At 42.4% G+C, this 23,615-nt stretch overlaps 1 protein-coding gene across 2 annotated transcripts in view; it reads left to right on the forward strand.

Annotated features, from left to right (window-relative positions):
• Positions 1–1,821, forward strand: part of pard3ba (par-3 family cell polarity regulator beta a) — a 208,927-nt gene extending 207,106 nt beyond the window's left edge. For both annotated transcript variants that reach the window (XM_085397617.1, XM_085397618.1), the window contains exon 24: positions 535–1,821. In XM_085397617.1, coding sequence (XP_085253743.1) covers positions 535–952 — 418 coding nt within the window. In that variant the 3' untranslated portion in view covers positions 953–1,821. The remainder of the gene's footprint in view (positions 1–534) is intronic.
• Positions 1,822–23,615: the final 21,794 nt, after the last annotated feature.

Consider the following 23,615-nt stretch of genomic DNA (forward strand, 5'->3'; position numbering starts at 1 on the left):
CCCTCTCCAGTCTCACTCTCTCTCTCCTTCCGTCTCCCCGAGCCCCGCGGGTCGCCTTACCCTGGGGTTTAGCCCCTAATCACCCACAGCTAGTGGGGAGGGAACCGGAGACTTCCAGCTGGCTGCCTCGTTATTGCAGACCCGAGGGACACACATACACACATTCCTGCACACACGAGCTAAAAACACACACACACACAACCTCATATATGCTTACCAAGGCATTTGCTGTTATCTCTTGGCATCTCTCCATCCACGGCCTCCCCCCCACAAGTCATTCCTGCCAAGGCCGCAGCCTCGCCACATAAACTGAATAACAGAAGGCGGCTTACCACAAAGGAGGCCCAAATCTCTGGCACGTCCACATCTCCAAACCAGTTTAAACTAGTCTTAAATGTTGACATCTCTAGCCTGTTAACCATACATCTATATTTGTATGTAAAATGCATGTGTCTGTCCTGACTGTTGGCGTCTAACAATCCTGCAGCCAGGACTCGAACAGAGTTCTAACACCAACCATCTTTTTCCTTTCAGGAGGGATCCATATGATTACCCCACCCACTCCAGACCTGTGCCAAGAGATTCCGGCCCCAACCACTATCAGGACGCTCCAGGTGCGAGTAACTCGGGCCGTTTGCCAATCCCTCAGTTGAGCACCCAGCAGCCGCTCAACAATCCCCGCTACCACCCCTCTTCCCAGGCAGGACAGCAGCACCGTGCTGCCTTAAGACAGGACGTCCCTCCGTCACCCTCCGCGGGTCAAAGAGGGCGCCAGTACTACGACACCGTAGGGAGAAGAGACGGATACCGGCAAGCCAGCCCCGGCCGCTACACCAGCCCAGAGAGAAACCCTGCCGTCAAGGAGCGTTACAACAGCCCCGACCGCTATCGCTACGGTGACGAAAGACAGCCTGACCCAAGACGGAAGAATCCCATGATAGGCGCGGTTTAAAACCGTGCAAATGCAAGTAACATAAAGAGAGCGTGTTTGTGAAACATATCAGCTGTCACCTGGGCCGCCAGTGTGCATCAGTGAAATTTTTGCCATATTGATTCATGTAATCAGAAGCTGTAATGCAAAAAAAAAAATAGGGCTTGTTTTTTTGAGAAAGGGAGATTTGTGTGTTGCGTGTTTGTTTCCAGCTGCGTGTATCTATTTGCTGGTGTGTCGCGGTGTATAAGAAGAGGACACAAGATTTTATGATGTCGAAATTAAATGAAGTTAAATATATTATATAGAGTAAACTCCGTGCCAAACGTATACAATCAAGTATATTGAAAGCTATGAAAGCAGAGCTGACTCGCATTTTGCACATGCTGATCAAGCTGAAGGAAATTAAAGAGGGATCACCTTGACCCGTCAGACTGCTCCAGCACAGAGAGACGGGAAGCTAAAGTGGACAAACAGGAAAAGGAAGTAACACCCCCTTCTTCTTGTCCTTGATGTTTAGTCGCTTGGACTTCCTTTACATTCTGCTAACACACTGCTTCGTCTGGTTTTTTTTTTTTGTTTTTTTGTATTTTTACCTTTCCTTATCTGGACGTGGCTTACTCCGTGCTCATTAACTGTGTAACTGAATTTGCATATAAGATAAGTGATATTTTTGTAGCGCTTCTAATAAAATGTATAAATCTCGATCTGCTGCAGGCTCTTATGGTAAGCTCCTTGTAACTCGTGGAAGACATTAATGAAACATTTTATCCTTTTAACATATCACCGCTAAGAGTCACTGCACTGAAAACGAATTGTGTCAATGGTGGTTTGATTTAAACTTGCTGTCAAATAAGTGCACAACTTCTTTTTTTTTTTTTTTTTTTTTTTTTTTTTTGTACAACTATTTTCCATTAAATATCTTGATAAATATTCTCAGGCTGTGCCACGTCATTTCATTTCATCACATTTCTGCTTCATTTCACCTGTTAGCTAGAGTACGCGTGTATGAAACACTCAGACTAAGACAACACCATGAGTCATGACTTTAAAAATTCATTATAATATCCAGCTTAATGTCTCTGAGCACAATCTCTAGATAAATTTGCCCTGTGAGATGACTGATAAGAGTAGCCAGCATTCCGATAATGACTAAATCATCTTCAACAATTAGAGGCAGGGAAATCTCCACTGGAAAATGATTACTGCCCAATTTGCTCTCAGAAATAAAGATGGCACTGATTGGTGAAATTAGACTTGAAATGGGGAATAATTAGTGTGGAGAAGGCTTTTTCTATCAGTTTAGGTTTAATTAGCATCGAGGCCCATAAGGACCGGGCCTCTCTGCGTTCCCCTGACCCTCTCCTGTCTGAACTGGAATAGACCTCCAAACAGACGAGCACAGGCAGATAAAAGCTGATCGATCCTTCTCTTTAAACCAGTTTTAAGCAAATTAACTATTTCCCAAAGACAGGAAACACGTAAGACTTCAGAGGAGATGCAGCCTGTCTGACTAAGTACTAGTATAAACAAATGCTTATTTTGACACATATCATATATAGTAAGAAATGCAGTGCTTGTCACAAACTAGAATAGATGAAAGCTGGATAAACAAGCAAGGGAACCACCAGCTGTCTGCTGAGCATCCTGTGATGACAAAACTGTCAGAAATTGTCCACAGTTTCTTCCTAATAGATCTACCTTAAACTAATCAAGCACAGGCAGGGGAAACTAGTGCATCTGTAATAGCCTATTTGATTACACAAGCTGTTATAGAAAAGTTTTAAGTGAGTCAGAGTAAGAAATCAAGTCCTCCAGAAGTCTCTTATGTTTTATACTCATAGTCCCCATAAAGGAGACACTTCTGCAGTAGCTGAAGGCGAACATGGTAAGATAAGCTCAACTCATCTTTAAAAAAATACAATTAAATTAAAGAACTGAGCGGACCTCTGTGTGATTAAAGCAGAAGGTTATAACCATTTAAAGCCACAATTAAACAGCAGACATGCAAACCTACACAACTGATTCACGTTTCTTAACTTCATGTATTTGTTTTCAGTATGTGAAAACCTAATGTTAATATCTGTAGGAGTATGGCTAACAGCTAAAATCATTAGCTAGCAGTATAGATAAACATGTTAGCTAAACCTCCTCACATGCTATATACAGGGTGGGCCATTTATATGGATACACCGTAATTACATGGGAATGGTTGGTGATATTAAAGTCCTGTTTGTGGCACATTAGTATATGTGAGGGGGCAAACTCCTCAAGATGGGTGGTGGTGACCATGGTGGCCATTTAGAAGTCGGCCATCTTGGATACAACTTTTGTTTTTTCAATAGGAAGAGGGCCATGTGACACATCAAACTTATTGGTAATGTCACAAAAAAAAACCAATGGTGTGCTTGGTTTCAACGTAACTTTATTCTTTTATGAGTTATTTACAAGTTTCTGACCACTTATAAAATGTGCTGCCCATTGTGTTGGATTGTCAATGCAACCCTCTTCTCCCACTCTTCACACACTGATAGCAACACCGCAGGAGAAATGCCAGCACAGGCATCCAGTATCCGTAGTTTCAAGTGCTGCACATCTCGTATCTTCACACCATAGACAATTGCCTTCAGATGACCCCAAAGATAAAAGTGTAAGGGGGTCAGATCGGGAGACCTTAGGGGCCATTCAACTGGCCCACGACGACCAATCCACTTTCCAGGAAACTGTTCATCTAGGAATGCTCGGACCTGGCACCCATAATGTGGTGGTGCACTATCTTGCTGGAAAAACTCAGGGAACGTGCCAGCTTCAGTGTATAAAGAGGGAAACACATCATCATGTAGCAATTTCAAATATCCAGTGGCCTTGAGGTTTCCATTGACGAAGAATGGACCCACTATCGTTGTACCCCATATACCACACCAAACCATCACTTTTGTTGTTCCAACAGTCTTGGAGGGATCCATCCAATGCGAGTTAGTGTCAGACCAATAGCGGTGGTTTTGTTTGTTAACTTCACCATTCACATAAAAGTTTGCCTCATCACTGAACAAAATCTTCTGCGTGAACTGAGGGTCCTGTTCCAATTTTTGTTTTGACCATTCTGCAAATTCTGTGCGCCGATCTGGGTCATCCTCGTTGAGATGCTGCAGTAGCTGGAGTTTGTAAGGGTGCCATTTGTGAGTAGTTAATATCCGCCGGAGGGATGTTCGACTAATGCCACTCTCCAGTGACATGCGGCGAGTGCTACGCTGTGGGCTCTTGCTGAATGAAGCTAGGACAGCCACTGATGTTTCTTCATTAGTGACAGGTTTCTTGCATCCACATTTTTGCAAATCCAACACTGAACCAGTTTCACGAAACCTAGCAAGCAGTTTGCTAACTGTAGCATGGGATATGGGTGGTCTCGTAGGGCAGCGGTCCCCAATCTTTTTTGCGCCACGGACCGGTTTATGCCCGACAATATTTTCATGGACCAGCCTTTAAGGTGTTGCGGATAAATAAAACAAAATAAAACTAGTACCGGTACCGAAAAAAGAAGATTTATTCATAACACACGTGAAAAGACCAAGGAAAACCGAGTAAACGATAAAAACGATAACAAAATAACGCTGAAAACCGATAAAAACCCTGAAAACTATACATTTCACATCTGAGCCTCAACTCTTGCGGCCCGGTACCAAACGACTCACGGACCGGTACCGGTCCGAGGCCCGGGGGTTGGGGACCGCTGTCGTAGGGTGTCTTGTATGGAAATCTGCTGCAATGACCCGGTTACTGTGTTCACCAGATATCAACACAATTTCGAACCGCTCCTCACGTGTTAACCTCTTCGACATGTCAATGGCTGTGAACAAAGAGAAACTTCTAAATAACTCATGAAAGAATAAAGTTACGTTGAAACCAAGCACACCATTGTTTTTTTTTGTGACATTACCAATAAGTTTGATGTGTCACATGGTCCTCTTCCTATTGAAAAAACAAAAGTTGTATCCAAGATATCCGACTTCTAAATGGCCACCATGGTCACCACCCATCTTGAGGAGTTTGCCCCTCACATATACTAATGTGCCACAAACAGGACTTTAATATCACCAACCATTCCCATGTTATTACGGTGTATCCAAATGGCCCACCCTGTACATTTAGCTTAAGGTATAGCTACAACAGTTTCAACTGCTAGCCACACTTTGGGTTAAAACAAAAGAGTCCCACTTTTTTTGTTTGCTATTTTAACATTTTTAACAGTTTACCTGTGCAAAAGTCTTGAGCCACTGGCTGAAATACTGCCCAAAATCATGGCGGACCCTCCACCATGTTCTACAGATGGCTCTAGACACTGTTGTACTGCACTCCTAACCTCGTGTTTATTGACAATGATTTGAATGTGAAAATGTCACATTTGGATTCATCACTCCGACAGACATGTTGCCGCTGATTTTCAGTCCAGTTTTTGTGTAATTCAGAATACATCAGCCTTTTTGTTTTGCAGTTTCCTTCCTTTAGTGACTAACTAAAGTGTCAGGTGCATCTCTCAGGTCCTGTGTCAGGTCTTTACTGGATTTTTTCCTGTTTCTTTCAGATACCGTTCCTGTGCTGTAAATGCAATTTTTGAGGCTTGCCACTTCTTTTGTCCTCGACTTGTACAGTTTCTTCAAGGACACACTGCACACTATGCCAAGATATGTCAAATATGTGGGTGATAGCTTTTTAGGAATCACTTGTTGTTGCAAAAGTAATATTTTATGTCTGTCAGACGTCATTATCTTTGGCATTTCATATATTCAACAAAAGAAATGAGAACAAATGTTTTTGTGACAGGCTGCTCGTAACAAAGTGCCTAAAGATACAAATTAAAACAGGTTCTTTGCCAAGTTGTCTGTTACTTGTAGACACAACGCTGGTTTATTCGTTGACTTTTGTGCCTTTTTTATGGTTGAATGACTCAACAAACTAAAACACATTTCTGTTAAAGAAGTCAGGTACAAGGACTGGAGATAAAATGAGTGAAAAAGCAGCCAATATCCAAAGTAAAACTCTAAAAGACCTCCAGAAAACCTGAAGAGAGAGAAACACTCTTAAAAATTATAAGAAAGTCTGGCTCCTTGAAAGCAAAATATAAAGAAATGAAGGGTGGCTCAAGATTTTTGCACAGCACTATATGCTTACCTAACACTTTTATTTGTTCATTGTAGTGAAATTGTTAGAATTAACAGCTTAAATAGTTCTATAAAAGACAGATTAACTTTTAAAACAGTGAGCGTGAAGTTGTGAGCTAAAAGTATGAATTAACAGAAATGATTGGCTAAATATGGACAAATAAATTCTAAGCTAAACACAATAAATAAAGAACATGGACCTCATAAATAACTGTTAACAGGAGCGTTAAATGGTTAAAACGGTAAATCACAGTTATTGATAGGTGGTTGAGGTATTGCTAACCATAAGAGCCATAATAGTCTAAATGGGGAGCTGAAACTAGTCAGATCTGGTTTTAAATAAGCTTAAAAGACCGCACTGAATGTAAGAGGCATTGATGAAGGGATTCCTGAGTGCATGTGACAGAGCTGTGGGTTTGTCAGATGAAAAAGGTTGGAAACCACTGGTTTACTTAATTAGCACTCGTATGTGTGTGTGTACTTATAAAGCACGTCTTTACCGTTATGAAAGGCATGCAGTTATAATTCCATGATGATAGTATAGTAATGGCACCGTGCCATGGTATTACAAGCATGAAACACTGTAAAAACCTCCCTTGGGTGGTCTGATGAGACATTCCGGTGTCTAAATGTGTCGATGGTGGAGCGTCAGCTAATGAAAATGCCTCATTTGTGGAGTGTTTTGGTAGATTATGAAACTTAGGAGCCAAATAGAGATAGGGCCCCCAAACATACTAAGAAGGAGATTATTTTATTAAGCGGTCACTGCTCATGGCTACGTAGGTGTGACCTGGCCAGAAAACTAGTTCGGCACACTAGCAGTGTGTCGATGGATGCTCAAGCCATGCTAGGTATGAAGGAACACTGGACTGAGCAGGAAGTCAAGACGGACCAACTGAACTGAGGAGGGGGGCTGAGGGTACATCTTTCACTACAGTGCTGTGATTGCAGCCATTGCCCAGCTCTCCATGAATGATACTCATGACCATCGATTAGCGGTCAGCCAAGACTGAAGAAGTCACCTGGATGACGCCAAGGAGCTCGTCTCCAACGCCTGCGTCCATATGAACAGAATCAACTTCCTGGTGTTTCCAAGTACGTTTGTTATAAAGCGGAGAGGTGGCAACAGCGAGCGCCGTGCCAAGATTTCCTGTGTCTCCTCTCATTCACACTGATGGTAACACAACTCGCGGCACTTAAGCTGGCTTCGCTGTGCTTTAAAGAAACGCTGTAAACAGGCTCCTCCGAGTGCTTGTGGTCAGCTCGCTGCTGCCAAAGATAATAAACAACAGCAACTGATTATCCGTGAATTAATTGCATTTTAAGTCCATTAAACAAAAGCTTTGGAATCGCTGTCAGGAGCACTTGGCTCTAACACCCATCTTAGCGAAATTACTCTTCCGTCCGCAGCCACAGCCTTCCAGAGTGCCTCGGCCTTTGTTCATGGTCATCCACAAGGAGTGCTTTTAGTGCAGTCACGTGACACACCCTCCCTCTGACGGGCCGCGGTCATGGCCGTTGATTCGCTGACAGACGTATTTTTACGCCTCATATCAGCTCACGCCATGTAAAAAAGACGTTTTCCTCTCCCCGCTGCACGACCTCTGATTTCGAGAAAGGCCGTATCCTTCCTTAAGAGCTACTTATCTATTCTCTGCACCCACCCCTCCTTTTGTTGGCGATTCTTTCCCGACTATAAAAAATAAAAATTCTCTCTCATCTTTTTCTCTGTTATGTGAGAAGGGGGTGGGGGTGTTTTGCGTGAATTAATCTGACACCTCGTAAGCCCACGTTTTTGTGGAACTAAAATAAAAAATAAAATAATGCAAACGCACATGCTGTTCCCCAGTCGATTGTCATGAACCGTGGGGTAGTGTGAGAGTTCCCTGGTTATGTTCTCTTAGCATTACCTATTCTGCTGGTGCCCCTGTTGTACACCTTTGCTTGTTAGCATGTGTCAATCAAAAGGCGTGCTCTGGGGAGGGCAAAGTGGAGAGCTGAAGCAGTTATCTGTCTCCAACACAGCTCCCAAAAAAAAGACAGAGCAAAGTCGGCAGGAGGGGCTGAGATGGAGGGGATGTGAGTACGAGAGATGCTGGAGGACTAGTATAGAGGAGCATACACCCTCGCAACACAAGAATGAAGGTAAATGCCCGCGCTGACCTCGGCCTGCGCTCGCTGGCCCCTTTCATCCTCTTCATTAAAGGCACATTCCGCCATATTACCCCGCTGTCCTTCTGTCCTTCACCTGCTGCCATTCATTTCAATTCAGCCCTCGTTAAGGCATCACGGTCTCCGAACGGAGTGTAGTCGGAGCGGTCCGAGCGGATCCTCTCATTTAATTATACAGTTCATTAGAAAGGAGGCCCGCATCCCCACTCCACCTCCCCCCAGCTCTGAGGCAGACCATGGGAATAGCTGGTGGCTAATGTGCAGTTTAAATGGCCTAAATATGGAGATTGGTCGAGTTATGGATTACCGTTAACCGTTAGCCTGCCCTTCACCTACTTCATTCGCTTTTATGTCAGCCGTGTAGCCTTTTGATGCAGTATCACTCAAGTTGGAGTGTGCTCTTTCAGCCAGCGTGTTTGTTTGATATTGTTCATGAACTGTGAAATTGAATTTCCACACTTGGGCTGATATTGGAAATAATTTCATATCCCATGCAATATTCTTGCTCGGTTTCACCTTGCGCTGTGTTTAAGACATCCATTTTTGCCTAATGTGTCTTTCTGTGTTTTTCTCCTTCGTCTTCTTCTTTTGCAAAGTCGATTCTGCAACACCGTTAATTTGGACCATATTTACCCTGAAAGCAGTGTTGGCTCTCCTGGCTGCCTCTCTGTTCGCCCACACACCACAGCCGAGCCACCAACCACCATCTTTTACTCCAAAGCTGTCGTCATGGAAACGGGGCCGCCGCTCCTGGCACAGCAGCCCCCCCCCCCCCTTTTTCCTGTGCTGATGACATCGTAGTAGCAACAATGAAAGGTTTGTACATCCCATTATTAAGAGGAGCAGGGGGTTTTTCCCCCCTCTTTTTCGCTTTTGGGGCAGGGTCACTGAGCACCTGAAATCTCACACAGTGTGAAATGCTTTATCAGAAACACTCTGGTTATTCTATTCTGCACCAACACTGGTACCACTTCAGCTAGACAAACCTGGCAGGAGAAAACATAAATACAAAGCTTTTGTCAGTAAGCTACATGCAGCATTTCTTCCTCTGCGTTTTGGGGATATAAATATATTTCCTATACTTGAAATCCAAAACACAGGCCTCAGTCAGTGAGTATGTTTCAAACCAGAAGATCCAAGACCAGCCTGAAACCACTGAATGGTCTCAACGTCTGTTTGCTGTGAGCTTGCACAAAGCAGCAACCTGTACGGCTGAGAGGTGAAGCCAAGGTGCAATTCCTCAAATGGCCACTTGAGGCTGTGATCAAAATCAAGTCATTCCCAGCAGACTCTAATGTTAAAACGGCCAACTTAACAGCAAAAACTAACATGTTTACATCCAGTTAGACATTTGGCCTCTGGAGCTAATTTCTCCTTCAAAACATCTGCGCTCAGGTTAATATTTACTTATTTGTTTGTTTTAATAAATCACCCAGTTAAGTTTTCTTTGAGATTAAAGTTGGAATTAATCGGGACATGGGCCCCTCGGACTCATCGGTGGGCTTCAACTCCACTAAAATGAATCTCCCAGTTTCCTTCCAAGGTACTTGTGGTCCAGTTTTCGTGAGTGACACTCACTTTGTAGGCTATCGTTGCACCTTGCTTAGTGAGTCAGCTAGTGTTAGCACGGCTCCATCGCTTCAGTTCAAAAAAGATACTTTCTGTTTAAACAACAAAAAACAAGATGGCAATGCCACGAGGCGGTTTTATTCATCTTTTATGCATAGTTTATTGCTCCTGCCCGAATGCAGCAGAAACATTTTACTCTCAGGAAAAAGCTTTGCATTGTTTATTTTCTTTTTGGCTACCTAGCCTCGGAGCTGCTGGACTCTTTAACAGCAAACCCTCCAGAACTTTGTCTTCATTCATCTCTCCCAGCCTTCTCCACTTTCCTATCGCTCCGGTGATGAAAAACACCAAAGAGCCTTGTGGACTCTGGTGTTAACTTGGGGCTAGCAGTGTGGTTCGCCGGGTTGTGATGTGGCCAACAACAGCTGAAGTCCGTGACCCCTGGACCCCATCCATCAGGCTTTCATCACCAGCCCTGGCCTCTGACACACACAAAACTTCAGCCGGGGAAAGAAAGCACGCAACTGGGAAATGCATCAATGTCACTGAGACACTGGGAACAGTATTAGATTATATATATTCACTTTGTCCGGCACTCGACATGCATGCAAGTTATCATACACCAGTGCGGTTTTTGCTCTTGAATATAAAGTTATAAATGTTTCCAGAGAGGTCCCAGACTAAGCTGTCCATCATGTGCAAACTCCTCGTATATTAACCTCCTCTTCTGACACATTGTTTGCTTCCACTGCTGTCTCACACACACACACACACACACACACACACACACACACACACACACACACACACACACACACACACACACACACACACACACACACACACCTGCTCTGGGCTCAGGCATACACACAAACTGCCGTTATGGACACACAGAGCATCCATATCGTTTTGCCCTCACACACATGTTACCAATATGTGTGTGGCAGAGGCTCAGCTGACCGCCTGGCAGTCACTGTGAAATTGGCGCCCTTCTCATACAGATGCCAGGTGTTTTGCTTGGCAGCCAGGGGTGCCGGGGGTGAGCTTGTGTCAGGAGTGTTGGGTTGCCATGAACTGCAGGGAAAGGATGGGAGTAATATGTTATGGGTCCCTGTTAGTCCAGCCGCTCGGCTAAGATGGAGCGCTGCCAAGGCCGAGATGAGTTTACAGACTGCTTGGTTTCTGTAGGAGTTTGAAAACATATATTAAATTATGAGGCAACATTATTTTTCAATTAACCTTATTTTCTTGACTGATGCGCGTACGGGTGCCAAACATAACATCCCAGGCGCACCACTCAAGGCAGTTTTTGGCACTGAATAGCATTAACCTCCTGCACTGACATGTTTTTCTATTTTTGTTGTGCTGTAGGAATGAGAGCTCACCCCATACCATGAGCAGCCCTGCCAAAAAATTCTCATATGCTGCTCAAACACAGAGAATAAATCCAAGTTTGTAGTGAGAGCTGGAAAAGGCAACATTTTGGCAGTTTTGACATCTTAAGATTATTTTCTCCTGATACACCAAAAGGTGGCAGCTGTGGCTCTGGAGGATGAGCGGGTCATCGACCAAACTTTAGAGGTCTGCATGTTGACGTATACTTGGGCAAGATACTGAACCCTGGGTTGCCTCCATGCATCCATTGGCGAGTGAGTGCATCTGTGAATATTAGACAGTGTGTTACGGTATAGGGAAAAAAGGTCTTGTATGATTAGGTGAATAAGTCTTGTATTTAAGAGTGCTCAGCCTGAACAGAAAAGCACTGTATCCATTTATAATTTTACCAAGAATCAACATTTCCTGTAGTGATTTTACCTGAAACTAGTTTTGCTCTTTGCATGAAAAGATGTCATGTTGGGGCATTAAATATGAGGTTACCACTGCAAGGTAAATTAGCTTAAGGAGAAAACAAGGAACAGAAAGTGGAAGTGAAACTTACAAATGCTACTTGCAGGAATTCGAAACTCAGTCTGCTTATAGAACATTTACAATGTGGACCTTTTTGTTTTTTTGGAAACACTATATGTGAATAGGCTAAAAGTTTTAGCTAACCGATATTAGCATCAGACTTCCCTAGCTGATTACTTACATTGGGGCAGTTATTTTTTTTTTTTTAAGACTATTTCTTTAAATCTTAAATGTACAAATAAGGATTTTCTAGCAAAATGTGAGCAAATTTGCATTTCCCAGGACAGAAATACACTTACTGGCCACTTTATTAGTTACACTTGGTTGGACCTACTTTTGAATTCAGAACTGCCTTAAGTCTTCATGGCACAGATTCGACAAGGTGCTGAAAACATTCCTTGGAGGTGTTGGTCCATATTGACATGATAGCATCTCACAGCTGCTGCAGATTTGTTGACTGCACACCCATGATGTGACTCTCCTGTTCCACCACATCCCGAAGGTGTTTATTTGTACTGATAACTCCAGGCTAACAGGCTATGGTGTTTAAATGATGTTCAGTTAGTACTAAGGGGCCAAAAGTATGCCGATTAAATATCCTTCGCACCACTACACGAGCAGCAGGCAGAACTGTGAATACAAGGCAGGATGAATCCATGATTTCATGTCGGTTACACCAAATTCTGAACCTACCGCTCGAACGTCACACCAAAAATTGAAATTCATCAGTCAAAAAAACTGAAGCATCTATTCTGTTGTCCAGTTTTGATGAGCCTGTGTGAATTGTAGCCTCAGTTTCCTGTTCCTAGCTGATAGGAGTGACGCCTGGTGTGGTCGTCTGCTGCTGTAGCTCTTCTGCTTTAAGGTTTGATTTGTTGCATGATAACAGAGACACTCTTCTGCACACTTTGTTTGTAACAAATTACTTGAGTTACTATCACCTTCCTGCCAGCTCAAAGCAGACGGGCCATTCTCTGAACTGGTTTTGCCACAACAAGAATACCAAGTTCAGTGTCACCAGAATCACATTTTTCACCATTCTTCATGCCAGAAACCAAAAACATCTTTCAACATGTTTTTAGGAATTAAAAGTCTTGTAAATGATTGATATATGAGCTAACTCCCTTTTTAAAAACCTGAAATGGAAAAATGGGGAAGGTCTGGTGGACGTAATTGTTACCAAAGCGGAGATTGCTGCCTTGGAGTGTGAATAATTTTGAGAAAGCAGCTTCTGAAGCTATGTTTTGTGAAACACCATAGATTTTTATTAGGCTCCGTTGGAGTGTGAGTGTTAGGTTAGAAGCATTTAAACACTGGGGGGAAGACGCTTGTTTGGATGTGTGGGTGAATGAGGCTTGCAGCAAGACAGTGATTTGGATGCTCAGAGTAGAAATACACTATATGAGCACCAGACCATTTATTAAAAATCAACTTACCAAGCTGATTATTTATGCTAGAACATTAATTTTGTGCTGCCAAGTTGTGTGTTTTTTTCTAATGTGTATTTATATATACAAATACAAATACTAATAGACACAGCGCAGGAAACTGTATGTCCTGATCTGAACAAAGACACTTTATATCAGCAAAATAGCTCAAAATCTCATGACTAAACAGTGAAAAATGCTTACACGGATCATATTAAAGGACTTGTTGACTTGTTTCCAGCTGAACTGAGGGTTAAGACTCCAACCATGAACTGCAGCCTCGCTGGTTTACGTCTCTGTGTCACTCGTGTGCTGCCGTCTCCAAAATCAAGCCGTGTTGACGTTACCCCAAGTATTCATGAACTCATCCAGACTATACAGAACATGCAAACAACAAGCAAACCTTTCCCTGCTATGACTGCCCAAACTGGCTTTGATGCAAGGGGTTGTGCTTCTTTTCTATTCTCCATCACCACGGCATGCAAAAACGATGAGCCTTTTGTATGTTTCATGCTATACAAATGTTTATTCCTGTTCTGCGTTGCATTGGCTCTTTATGTTGGCCATCTAAGTCACATCACCCTGTTTCCGTTTGAATCACTTCATTTTTTACCAAGTTTAATCTTTCACATCACGTGTCAGCTCACGCAGCTCTAAGAAGCAGACGGGTCATTTGATTTCCGGCCTCATCTTCATTTCGCAGAGATGGTCATTCCAGCGTGGATTAGATAAGGGTGAAGACAAAGTGGAGCCTCATTGGAAAGTCACTGTAGCAGCCAGCAGTGTAATCCATCCACGCATTCCTTCCAGAGAATGCCAAACAGCTCGCTGAAAATGAGCTGCCGACCTGACTCCATTAGATCTCTGCTCTGTCTCTCCACTTTCTATCTTTCAAAAACACACACACCTTGCACTGCAGAGAGTGACACACACACACACACACACACACACACACACACACACACACACACACACACACACACACTCGCTCTCTGCGCCTGCCACCGGCTTCATTAGCACTAAGAAATGTCCTGCTCATTAAGGCGAGGCAATTAGTGGCTAATTGAGAAGCTTTTTGCAGTGAAGACAAACTTGCTTCCTTCTCTTGTTCCACATGCGTGTGTGTGTGTGTGTGTGTATGTGTGTGTGTGTGTGTGTGTGTGTGTGTGTGTGTGTGTGTGTGTGTGTGTGTGTGTGTGTGTGTGCACTTCGACCAGTTGTTACATCTGGATTCCACCTCCAGCTCATTTTCTTGAGGCGGTTGTTCACCACAGAGCTGCTGCCTGAAGGAGATAAGGAGCAAAACACTGGGAGAAGTTTTTTGATGCAAGACTATGTTTATTTCAGGAAAGAATTTCCCATGGATGAGCAAAACATGACACATAATTTTTTTTTGTATAATTGTCTATTTACTGCAAGTGTTTTGCAGTTTGCTGAGACAGTTTAGAGCTTCTATTTTGCAGAGTTGTGTCATGCGATCGAGAGAGAAAAGGCTTAATGGGGAGTTTTCCTGGCTCGTTTGAATGCGCCTTACCCCCCTTCATTATGCCTCCGTTCTAGACATAACAGCCCAAGTGCCACAACTGCACTGTGCACTCACATAAAAACACAAGTTACCAACTGCCTGCCCTTCTCACTCCGCAGTTTGACTTTCCATCCCTCCATCTCTCTGTTTCTCTCCTCCGTCTCCTCTTTCCATTCTGTCACTTCTCTCCTCCAATTCTTTGCAGTCCAGAGATAAGCTCTGTGATAGGGAGGAAATGACAGTAACACACATACACCCACACGCACACACACACTGTCTGCCAATCACTTTTGCTCATTTCTCAGATAAAATCTCCTCTGGAGATAAAGTTGATTATGATATCTTTTATTTGTCTGTTTTCTTTATGCATGCTAATCCCCGTCCTTTCCGTCCTTTGCCCTACAGGGGGCAGAATCCGTATTACCTCATTGCACTTTGCAGCCATGTGACCTCTTCCCCGATTTAAATACGCATTCCCTGGCACCGCCGCGCACTCACATTGCACCATCGCCTCAAGTGATATACAATCTTTCTCCAACAAATGGAGATAAAAATGATGACCATCCAGCCCTAAATAAACTACTCACACACACACAGACACACACAGGCGCACACATATACACAGCCTGTCTCCTTGTACCCTTTCACATCATGGTTTTCCCCTGTAAACAGCGCAGATATGTGACCTGCCCTCTCTGACCACCCCCTGAGTGAGTGTGTTTTTGTAACATGCCTTATCTCAGCCCACCCCACTTCAGAGGGAGAAGGACGGGAGAAGGGGGGCGAGCCGGGTCGGGGATTCCCTGTGTGTTTTGCTTAATTCCCATCTAGCACACACATGCACACATTCATGCACGTACACAAACGCTTTCTAGAGGAATAAAGTTGCCATTGTGGCATGAATGTTTCCGTGTTAGAAGTCACACAGACTCCAGAGGTGATGGTCTGACCACATGAAAGCCTGGGGCTGACTTGACTCATGAAGGACACACACACACACACACACACACACACACACACACACACACACACACACACACGCTACATGAATAGTAGAGATGCCTCGCAGGGGGGAAGGCCTGTGGGTGTCCATGAGGGGCAAGTCACATCCTATTCCTCCTCTCAAACAAAGAGCAAAGTGAGCAGCAGCCTTGTTTTCTTGTGTGTTTTTGTGTGTTTCATGTTTCTGTTGGTCCATTTGTTACAGAGGAAAACAAATTATGTCTTGTAAATTGATGTTTTTTTTCTTAAACATGGTTTAACAAACAAGTGTAACTCTACTACTATGTTGTTTGAATATCCATGTATTTAACAAACTTGGGTAGACTTTGCAGAAGGAGTTCATTTATATAAGAGCTGGTGATTCAGGACCTGTGTGGGACTCTGAATGCACCTGAATAACACACAGACCTGCCACAGCTCTTACTAGTTTTAAACACAGAGTGTAATGTATGAACAGGGTCCCAGTGTCGAATCCACTGCCTGGCTGGGGCTTTTCTATGTGGACTTTTATGTTCACCCTGTGCCTGAGTGGGTTTACTCCAGCTACCAGCCGGCTTCCACCCACAGTCCAAAACACATGCATGTTAGGTTCACTGGTGATTCTAAACTGCCCATAGGTGTGAGTGGGTGTCTGTTTGTCTGTGATAACCCTGTGATAGACTGGCAACCTGTCCAGGGTCTACTCCCATCCCACACCCTATGACAGCTGGGATAGGCTCCAGCCCCACGATCCTGAACTGGAAAAGCAGAAAAGGATGGATGGATGTTACTACCTTGAACCGTTGCATATTTGGCTTAAGTGTTCTGAAATGCCAAGGCTCTACCACAGCGGTCCACCTTTTTTGGGCCACGGACCGCTTTATGTCAGATAATATTTTCACGGACCGGCCTTTAAAGTGTCGCGGATAAATACAACAAATTAAACCAGTACCCTAAAAAAAAGGAGATTTATTCTTAACAAACGGGAAAAGACCCAGGGAACAATAAAAACTATTAAAAAACAATGATAAAAGCCAATGAAAACCCTGAAAACCATAAATTTCACTGAGCCTCTACTCTCACGGACCGGTACCGTGGCCCGGGGGTTGGGGACCGCTGCTCTACCAGACAGACTGAGAGTAATGCTAATATTACTTCCAACACGGGCTTGTTTCCTTGTTTTTACCATCATGGTGTTCTTAAGTTTAAGAATCCTCACTGCTTGTAAAGCACAGCATTCATACCGGATGTTCAGCGTCACTAAAAAAGGTTCAGACTCTACATCAACTTTTACTGTGATTTACTGTAAGTGAATCTGAATTCTGTGAAACAACATACAAAAAAAGGTAACACTTTCTAATATAGCCCATGACTATGGATGATCATTCCCCTGTAATTAAATAGAATTTCAATGAGTTTTATTTAAAATACAATGTCATTATATTTACCTTGGATTATTTAAAGGTTAAATATAGTTATTCATTTGTTTCTTGTAAATATCTGATGCTGTTACCTTATATTTGCCCTCAGTCCCAGGCTGTATTATTGAGTTACCAAAAGATAAACACGAATATATGACGTTTCTTTAATAGTGTGTGTCCTCTGTGATCATGCAGGTGCCCTCCAGAAGCATCCCGACCTTCCTTCTCCTCCTTTCACCCTCAGCTGAAGCATATTGATGTCGTGTGAGGAGGTTAAGCCTTTGGTTTAGTGTCCGGGCGGCCGTGACATTCTTCCTCCCCAGCCTGTAATTGACTCATCGGTGTGTGTATCAGTTAAACCTCGGCTCACCGACTCTGCGGGTGTCGAGGGGTCATGATTGACAAGCTTTTCTAATGCCCCGGCTCAGCAATTTGGAGCGTGGTTGGTGTTTTTTCTGCTCTGTTTTCCCCTGCAGGTACTCTTTTTTTCCCCCTACATTTGATTTTTTTCCTCTCCTGGCATTTCTCACACTTGTTTTGTTTTCATCTGTCTGCCACGGCGTCTGTTTGCCTGTCAATCACTGTCTCTACCTCTCTCTAGCTCCATCTTTATCTCTGTTTTCATCCAGTCCTCAGGACCTGCACGGACTTCCCTCCTCTTCGATCCACAGCGTGGGTTTACATTAGTGAAGAGTAGTAGCGTTCAGGCTGTACTGCTCTGCAGAGACCAGCTGGGGGTCTGTGTTTCTCTGGAAAGTTTTCTGCTCACACTACCGGCATGCCTTTCTGCCCCTGGCTTGATTTCAGCTGTCTATTCCTGCATATGTACACACACGCACGCACATACGCATCCACAAAATCGCTCTACCTCTCTTTCTCTCTCACACACACACAAACACACACTCTCATGGACCATATGTTGAGCCTCCCCAGTGACTGGACCCCAGTAAGGGGGCATTATCTATTTAAGGCGCTAACTCTGCGGATTAGATCAAGATTCAGCCCTGCAATGGCCAGACTGGCACAGCACCCTACTTCAATTAAGGTCACAACACACAGACAGACACAGTCACAATAATGTGATCAGTCTCGCGCCCAGATGTGATCACACGTGACTACACAGTCAGAAAAGGCACAGCTTTAAAACGTTGACTGCAATTCTGTTTTTACAGTTTTCCCAACTGACGTCATTTTGGAAAAACTCTATACCTCCTCGTATAAGACGACCGCTGGCAAGAAAGTAAAGCAGATTACAGGTCATCACTGGCATTATGAGACATATTAACACCTTTCATTTAAAAGAAGCCATGCTTTAAATGTTAGAACCAAAGATTTTTTAAAACTAGCTCATATAAGCTCCCTGACTGACATCTGGATTTGCACCCGAGCTGAGTTTTTATTTTTTTGGACACTTTTCCAAGGCTGTAAATCTAAAAATGGCACTTTAGTGCACATGAAAATGGAGCTTCTGGAAAACAATAATATACAGCAAGCCTGCTCACTCATATTCAGATGCTAAGCAATAATAAAGATGAACGCCTTCTTCATCCCGCTCTCTGTGATCTCTCGTCTTAAATGCCAGCACGGCTGATCGCATAATGCAGGGACCAGATGTGTAAACGGAGCATGTGCCGGGAAAAAAAGAAGAAAAATAAAGATTTGCTATTTATAAAACTGAATTTATAGTGAGAATAGACTTATCTCTCACAAGTTTCATTTTCAATAGAAATCCAGAGTTACAGATAAGGTGGAAATGTGCACATTTAATATTGTGTATAAACATTTTTTGGCTTAAAGAGAAATTTGTGTTTTTCTATGACACTCAAACTGTGGCTCTTCGCCATTTCCACATGTACTAAAGATTTTGCGTGGACATCATCTTAGACCTCTGGCATGAATGGCTCAAAGAGGATCACGCATACACGCACACGGGGAAGCTTTTTCAATTACTAGCAAACATTGGAGCTAACTGTCTTTACTTATGATCGAGCTGGTAAAGATAATGTAAACCCACCGCCCAACACACAAACACACCATCGCCCCATAATAATAATTCAGGTCCATTTGCTATTCCGGGCCCCCGTATTTATTTGTTTATATCATGAAAGCCATTCTGAGGAGTAGTTAGAGTTGGGAATGTTAGAATAATGAGGCAGGCCTGTAAATAATGAAACAAAGGATGTAGTGCATCAATTAAGAGCCATTTACTGCCTCGAATCCATCTCATCTCCATGCATGTGTGTGTGTGTGTGTGTTTGTTGCTGTGTGTGACTTCAAGCGTGTTTTGGGGTTTTTGCAAACTACCTCCCTGTGCGTTGCACACGTCCTCCTGAAAACACATTAATCAAATTGCGAGACATTGCGTTCTCCTCTGATATGAAAATGAGCCGTCCGGAAAAACACTGAGAACATTGTCACTGTAATTGCTCTTTGACAGATACACACACATGCAGACACACTCATATAATCTTTAATTGCCTCCAAAATGTTTATGTCAAGATGGCGTTGCGAAGATAATGGCCGGGGACTGCGTGGCCCACACTAATGGCATCCCCGTATTTAGCGCTTCACATCAGCTGAGGAATTGGCAGAGCCCATCAGATATTTAGTGGAGTGCAATGGCTGCTATTGTTGGAGTAATATTGTGCTGCTGGATGCAAGCCAATTCATTAAAAAAAAAAAAAGCTTATCACACCAGAAGGAAATCTAGAGCACAGTGAGGCATATCAGGAAGATTTTAATAAATAAAGCTAATATGACATTTTTAATACTGCGCTTCACTGTTTACATGCTGGAATTTTATTCTTCATGTTGCTTTAGAGCTGAGTTGTTTGCTAGTGTTTGCTCTCTTATATTTGTTACTTTCGCTGCAGAGTTCATTAAATCCAGACTTCTTTTTATGATCATTACAAAGGCGATGGTAAAAAATTAAAGAGTGCTATTTGTTATTCATGAGGTGGGCTGCAGAAGAAAACACTTGTGGGTATATCGCTGAAAATAACACCTTATCATATCCAAGATGTGTAAATTCATTACTAGAAAGAGACAGAGGAGGCAAATTGTGACAAAAGAGTGGAAAGACTGTGGAAAAAGGTAATAAATTATCCCACCTTACCATTCTGTGTAAATATATTGTAATGTGAACTTTTTAAATGTCCTACATGTGTGTTAAAATATAACAAAATATGTAAACAAATCAATACGCTATTATTTATAACCATTATATTTGTGTGTGTATATTATATTAAATTATATTATATTATATTATATTATATTGTATTGTATTATATTACATTATATTATATTATATTATATTATATTATATTATATTATATTATATTATATTATATTTTTCTGTTTCGTCACCACTTTAAACTACAAAAAAAAAAGAAATCCTCTGCCAATGACTTCTGCTTCTACTATAGACTGTAAATAAAAAATGGCCTTCACCCATTGGGTGTTTTAGGACTGTTTTGTGTATTTTGGCCATGACAGTCTTGCTTTTTTAAAACCAGACATTACAAGTGAGGTGTAGGTCTTACTGAGAACCCAAACACGCTGGATTCCCATATAGAAGAAAATGATCAACCATAATATATAGCCATGTCCTAAAATATTCTTTATTGGCCTTGTTTACTTTAAATGTGACCAAATTTGTAAAACCAATATCATTGGGTATAAACTAACTTGTGACCATAAAGAAATCAGGGAAGTGTTTACTAAGATCATAAATTAAGTAACAACTATGGTCATTTTCTCATAAACGTCTATAAATTCTGATTTCCTTTCGATTCTAAAGGTTTTAGAGCTGCAATAAATGTAATAATAATTTTAATGAATGTTATTATTATTGTTATTATTATCAGTGACAAACAAACTATTTACCTTGTTTTGTTTGTTGTTTTGGTTTTGAAGCCTTTAAAGCAGGTAGATGTTTTCAGTAAGCATCTTCCCCCTACAGTACCTGGTCAGCACCAACAGACAACATCACATAGCATAACACAGATAGTGAGCTAAAAGAGCTAAAAGTAAAAATTGGTTGCCAACCATGTTTGGGTTTTTTTGCATTTCGAGACCAGTTGCAAACAATTGTGGTGGGCGTCCACTTTTAATCGCAAGGTGAAGTTAAACTGTCATTCTGTAGCAACTACGCCCCTATTTGTGGGGACATTTTTGAATTTTTGTTTAACATTCACCAAATGATCACAGTTAATTCAGAGACTGATTCCTTCTTATTGCCATCTTATTGCTGTCTTGGCAGACTAAAAACTGAAGATGACAACTGGTTGCAAACGGTTGTGGATAAGGTCCCCATCTTCAAAGTAACTACTTCAAAAGCAATGAGACCACCAGTCACTTGCACACGGTCACAATCGTTTTAGTTGTGTTGTGGTCTCCAACCACTCAACAGTTGGAGACCACAACAATCGCATGATTGTAGATCTTTTAAGAGCCACAGCCAGATCAACCTCACGGGTGTTTGTGAAAACCAAGACAGAGCTAAAAGAATTGCTCCCTGTGTCGCACAGCATTGTCAGATCGTTACACACCTTATCCATCTTTGGTGGAGTGAGAATCCGTCAGTAATCATTGGACAAACTTTTTCAACATAGAAATAACTTTTTAATGTCACCATAGAACTCTGAGTGAGGCAGGACAAAGTTTTGCATATTGACTACTGGACTTCCATTTATCTGCTGGACGTAAATGTGATCTCAGTTTAATCGTAATGTTGCTCCACTGCTTCCTCAATTAGTGAAGCTTTAAGCAATGAGCCTCAGTGTAGCATTATGCCTGCAAGAACATCATTTTCCTTTAATTATGATGCAAAATATTTTGCTTTCCATGTTGTTTTTGTGTCACCTGAAACCACAACTGCACACTTTATAGAAATAGGCACCTATGGTTGGCTCACTAAGGTCTTTTGGCCCATTTTAAACGAGTACACTTATTCTCAGTATTAAGAACATGACTGACTGCATTAAATTTCACTCTCACACTGTTAATTTTCTTAGGGCTGAGTAACCTACACCTTGAATTTTCATATCGTTACAGTTTGTTAGTTCTTCAGATGGCTTCGCCCAGCTCAACCTGAGGAGAGCTATAATCAAACAGAAGAAATGAAAACACCTGGTGGCTATACTGGACCTTTAAACGGGCAGCTAATCTACATTGAAAATGTACAGGAGTCTCACTTTGCATGTATTTCTTTTCACTGCAGGAAAAAAAAATGTGTTAGGAGTTGACTTGCGGGGGTCAGAGTCTCCATCATTTCAGGAAAAAAAACACCTGAATAACAACAGCTGCACTATCTGCCAGTATCTGAGCTCACAGGTACAGTGTGTTCCTCTGTTTATGCACACGTCTCTCCATTTTCTCTGTTTCACACCCCACTCGCACACCAGCCAGATTTCCAAGTATTTATTTGCACATCATGAAGTGTCTGCACTAGAAACGCTGCATTGAAAAGAAGGAATTGATCTCCAAATTCCTGCTCTAGTCTGTTTTTCATTTTGTAAGTGAGGAGTTTAAGCTTTAAATGGACGAGTTACAGATAAGCAACATGAGCTGTTTTGGCTGTCGTCCCAGATATTCTCGTAACAAGTCTCCAGACAACATGAAAAACATGGCAACGTGAAAAAGGGAAGGCATTCTAACAACTTTTTTCTCTTGCGTAGACGGTTCTTTTTGTCGTTTCTTCAGTGTTGCTCACAGTAGTTTCCCATTTTCAAACTGAACCGCCACCTTATTAGGCAGCTAAATGCAACAATACCGCCGTCAGCATAACTCAGCCAGGATTTTCTAAGATTTTTTTTTTTTACATAACACTTAATTTGCATTACATTAAGGGAAGTTAGAAAAGTTCTCTTTAAAAAAACTAAGTTTACCTAATGGATGAAAATGTAGCTGCACTCGCTCACACACTTGCCAGCTCTCTCCTTGACTCGCATGCATCACACACACACTCTCAAACTCTCAGTTGCGATCAAGCTGCAGCAGTAGTGACCTTGCTATCGTTTACAGCAGCTGCCAGTCCATTGTGTACTGTGGTTCAGCTCAGTTACTCCCCCCTCCTCTCCACCACAACATTCACTCGTGCACACAAACACTGCAAATGGCATCCCAGTTTTAGCCATGCCTCTCTAGCCTCTGCCTAATTATCATGGCACTGAAGCTGTCATAAAAAGCCTATTGTGGCCACGCTGAAGCAAGTCTCTTCACAAAACTCAGAGAGATTGACATTTATTAAGACGGAAACCTGCTCTGGGACTATCACAGTCACCGAGAGAAGAGAAAACGGACATAATGTGGGGAAGAAGACTGTAGATTGCGATGCATTTGTCTATTCAAAATCTAGGTTGCAGAATAACAAGTAAATGATTTATGAAGGCGAGCACTTTTCCACAGCGGCTGAGGATTTGAAGTCGAAGTGAAATGACAACAAGCTCAGGCAGATTGTTGTATTTACTCAGCAGGAATTCTGAGTGTAAACCCAAACTATGCAAAGTGATGACAGATTGG

Source organism: Rhamphochromis longiceps, linkage group LG23 (genome assembly GCF_057381845.1).
Source record: "Rhamphochromis longiceps isolate RC_006_pf linkage group LG23, R_longiceps_female_GT1.1, whole genome shotgun sequence".
NCBI lineage: Eukaryota > Metazoa > Chordata > Actinopteri > Cichliformes > Cichlidae > Rhamphochromis > Rhamphochromis longiceps.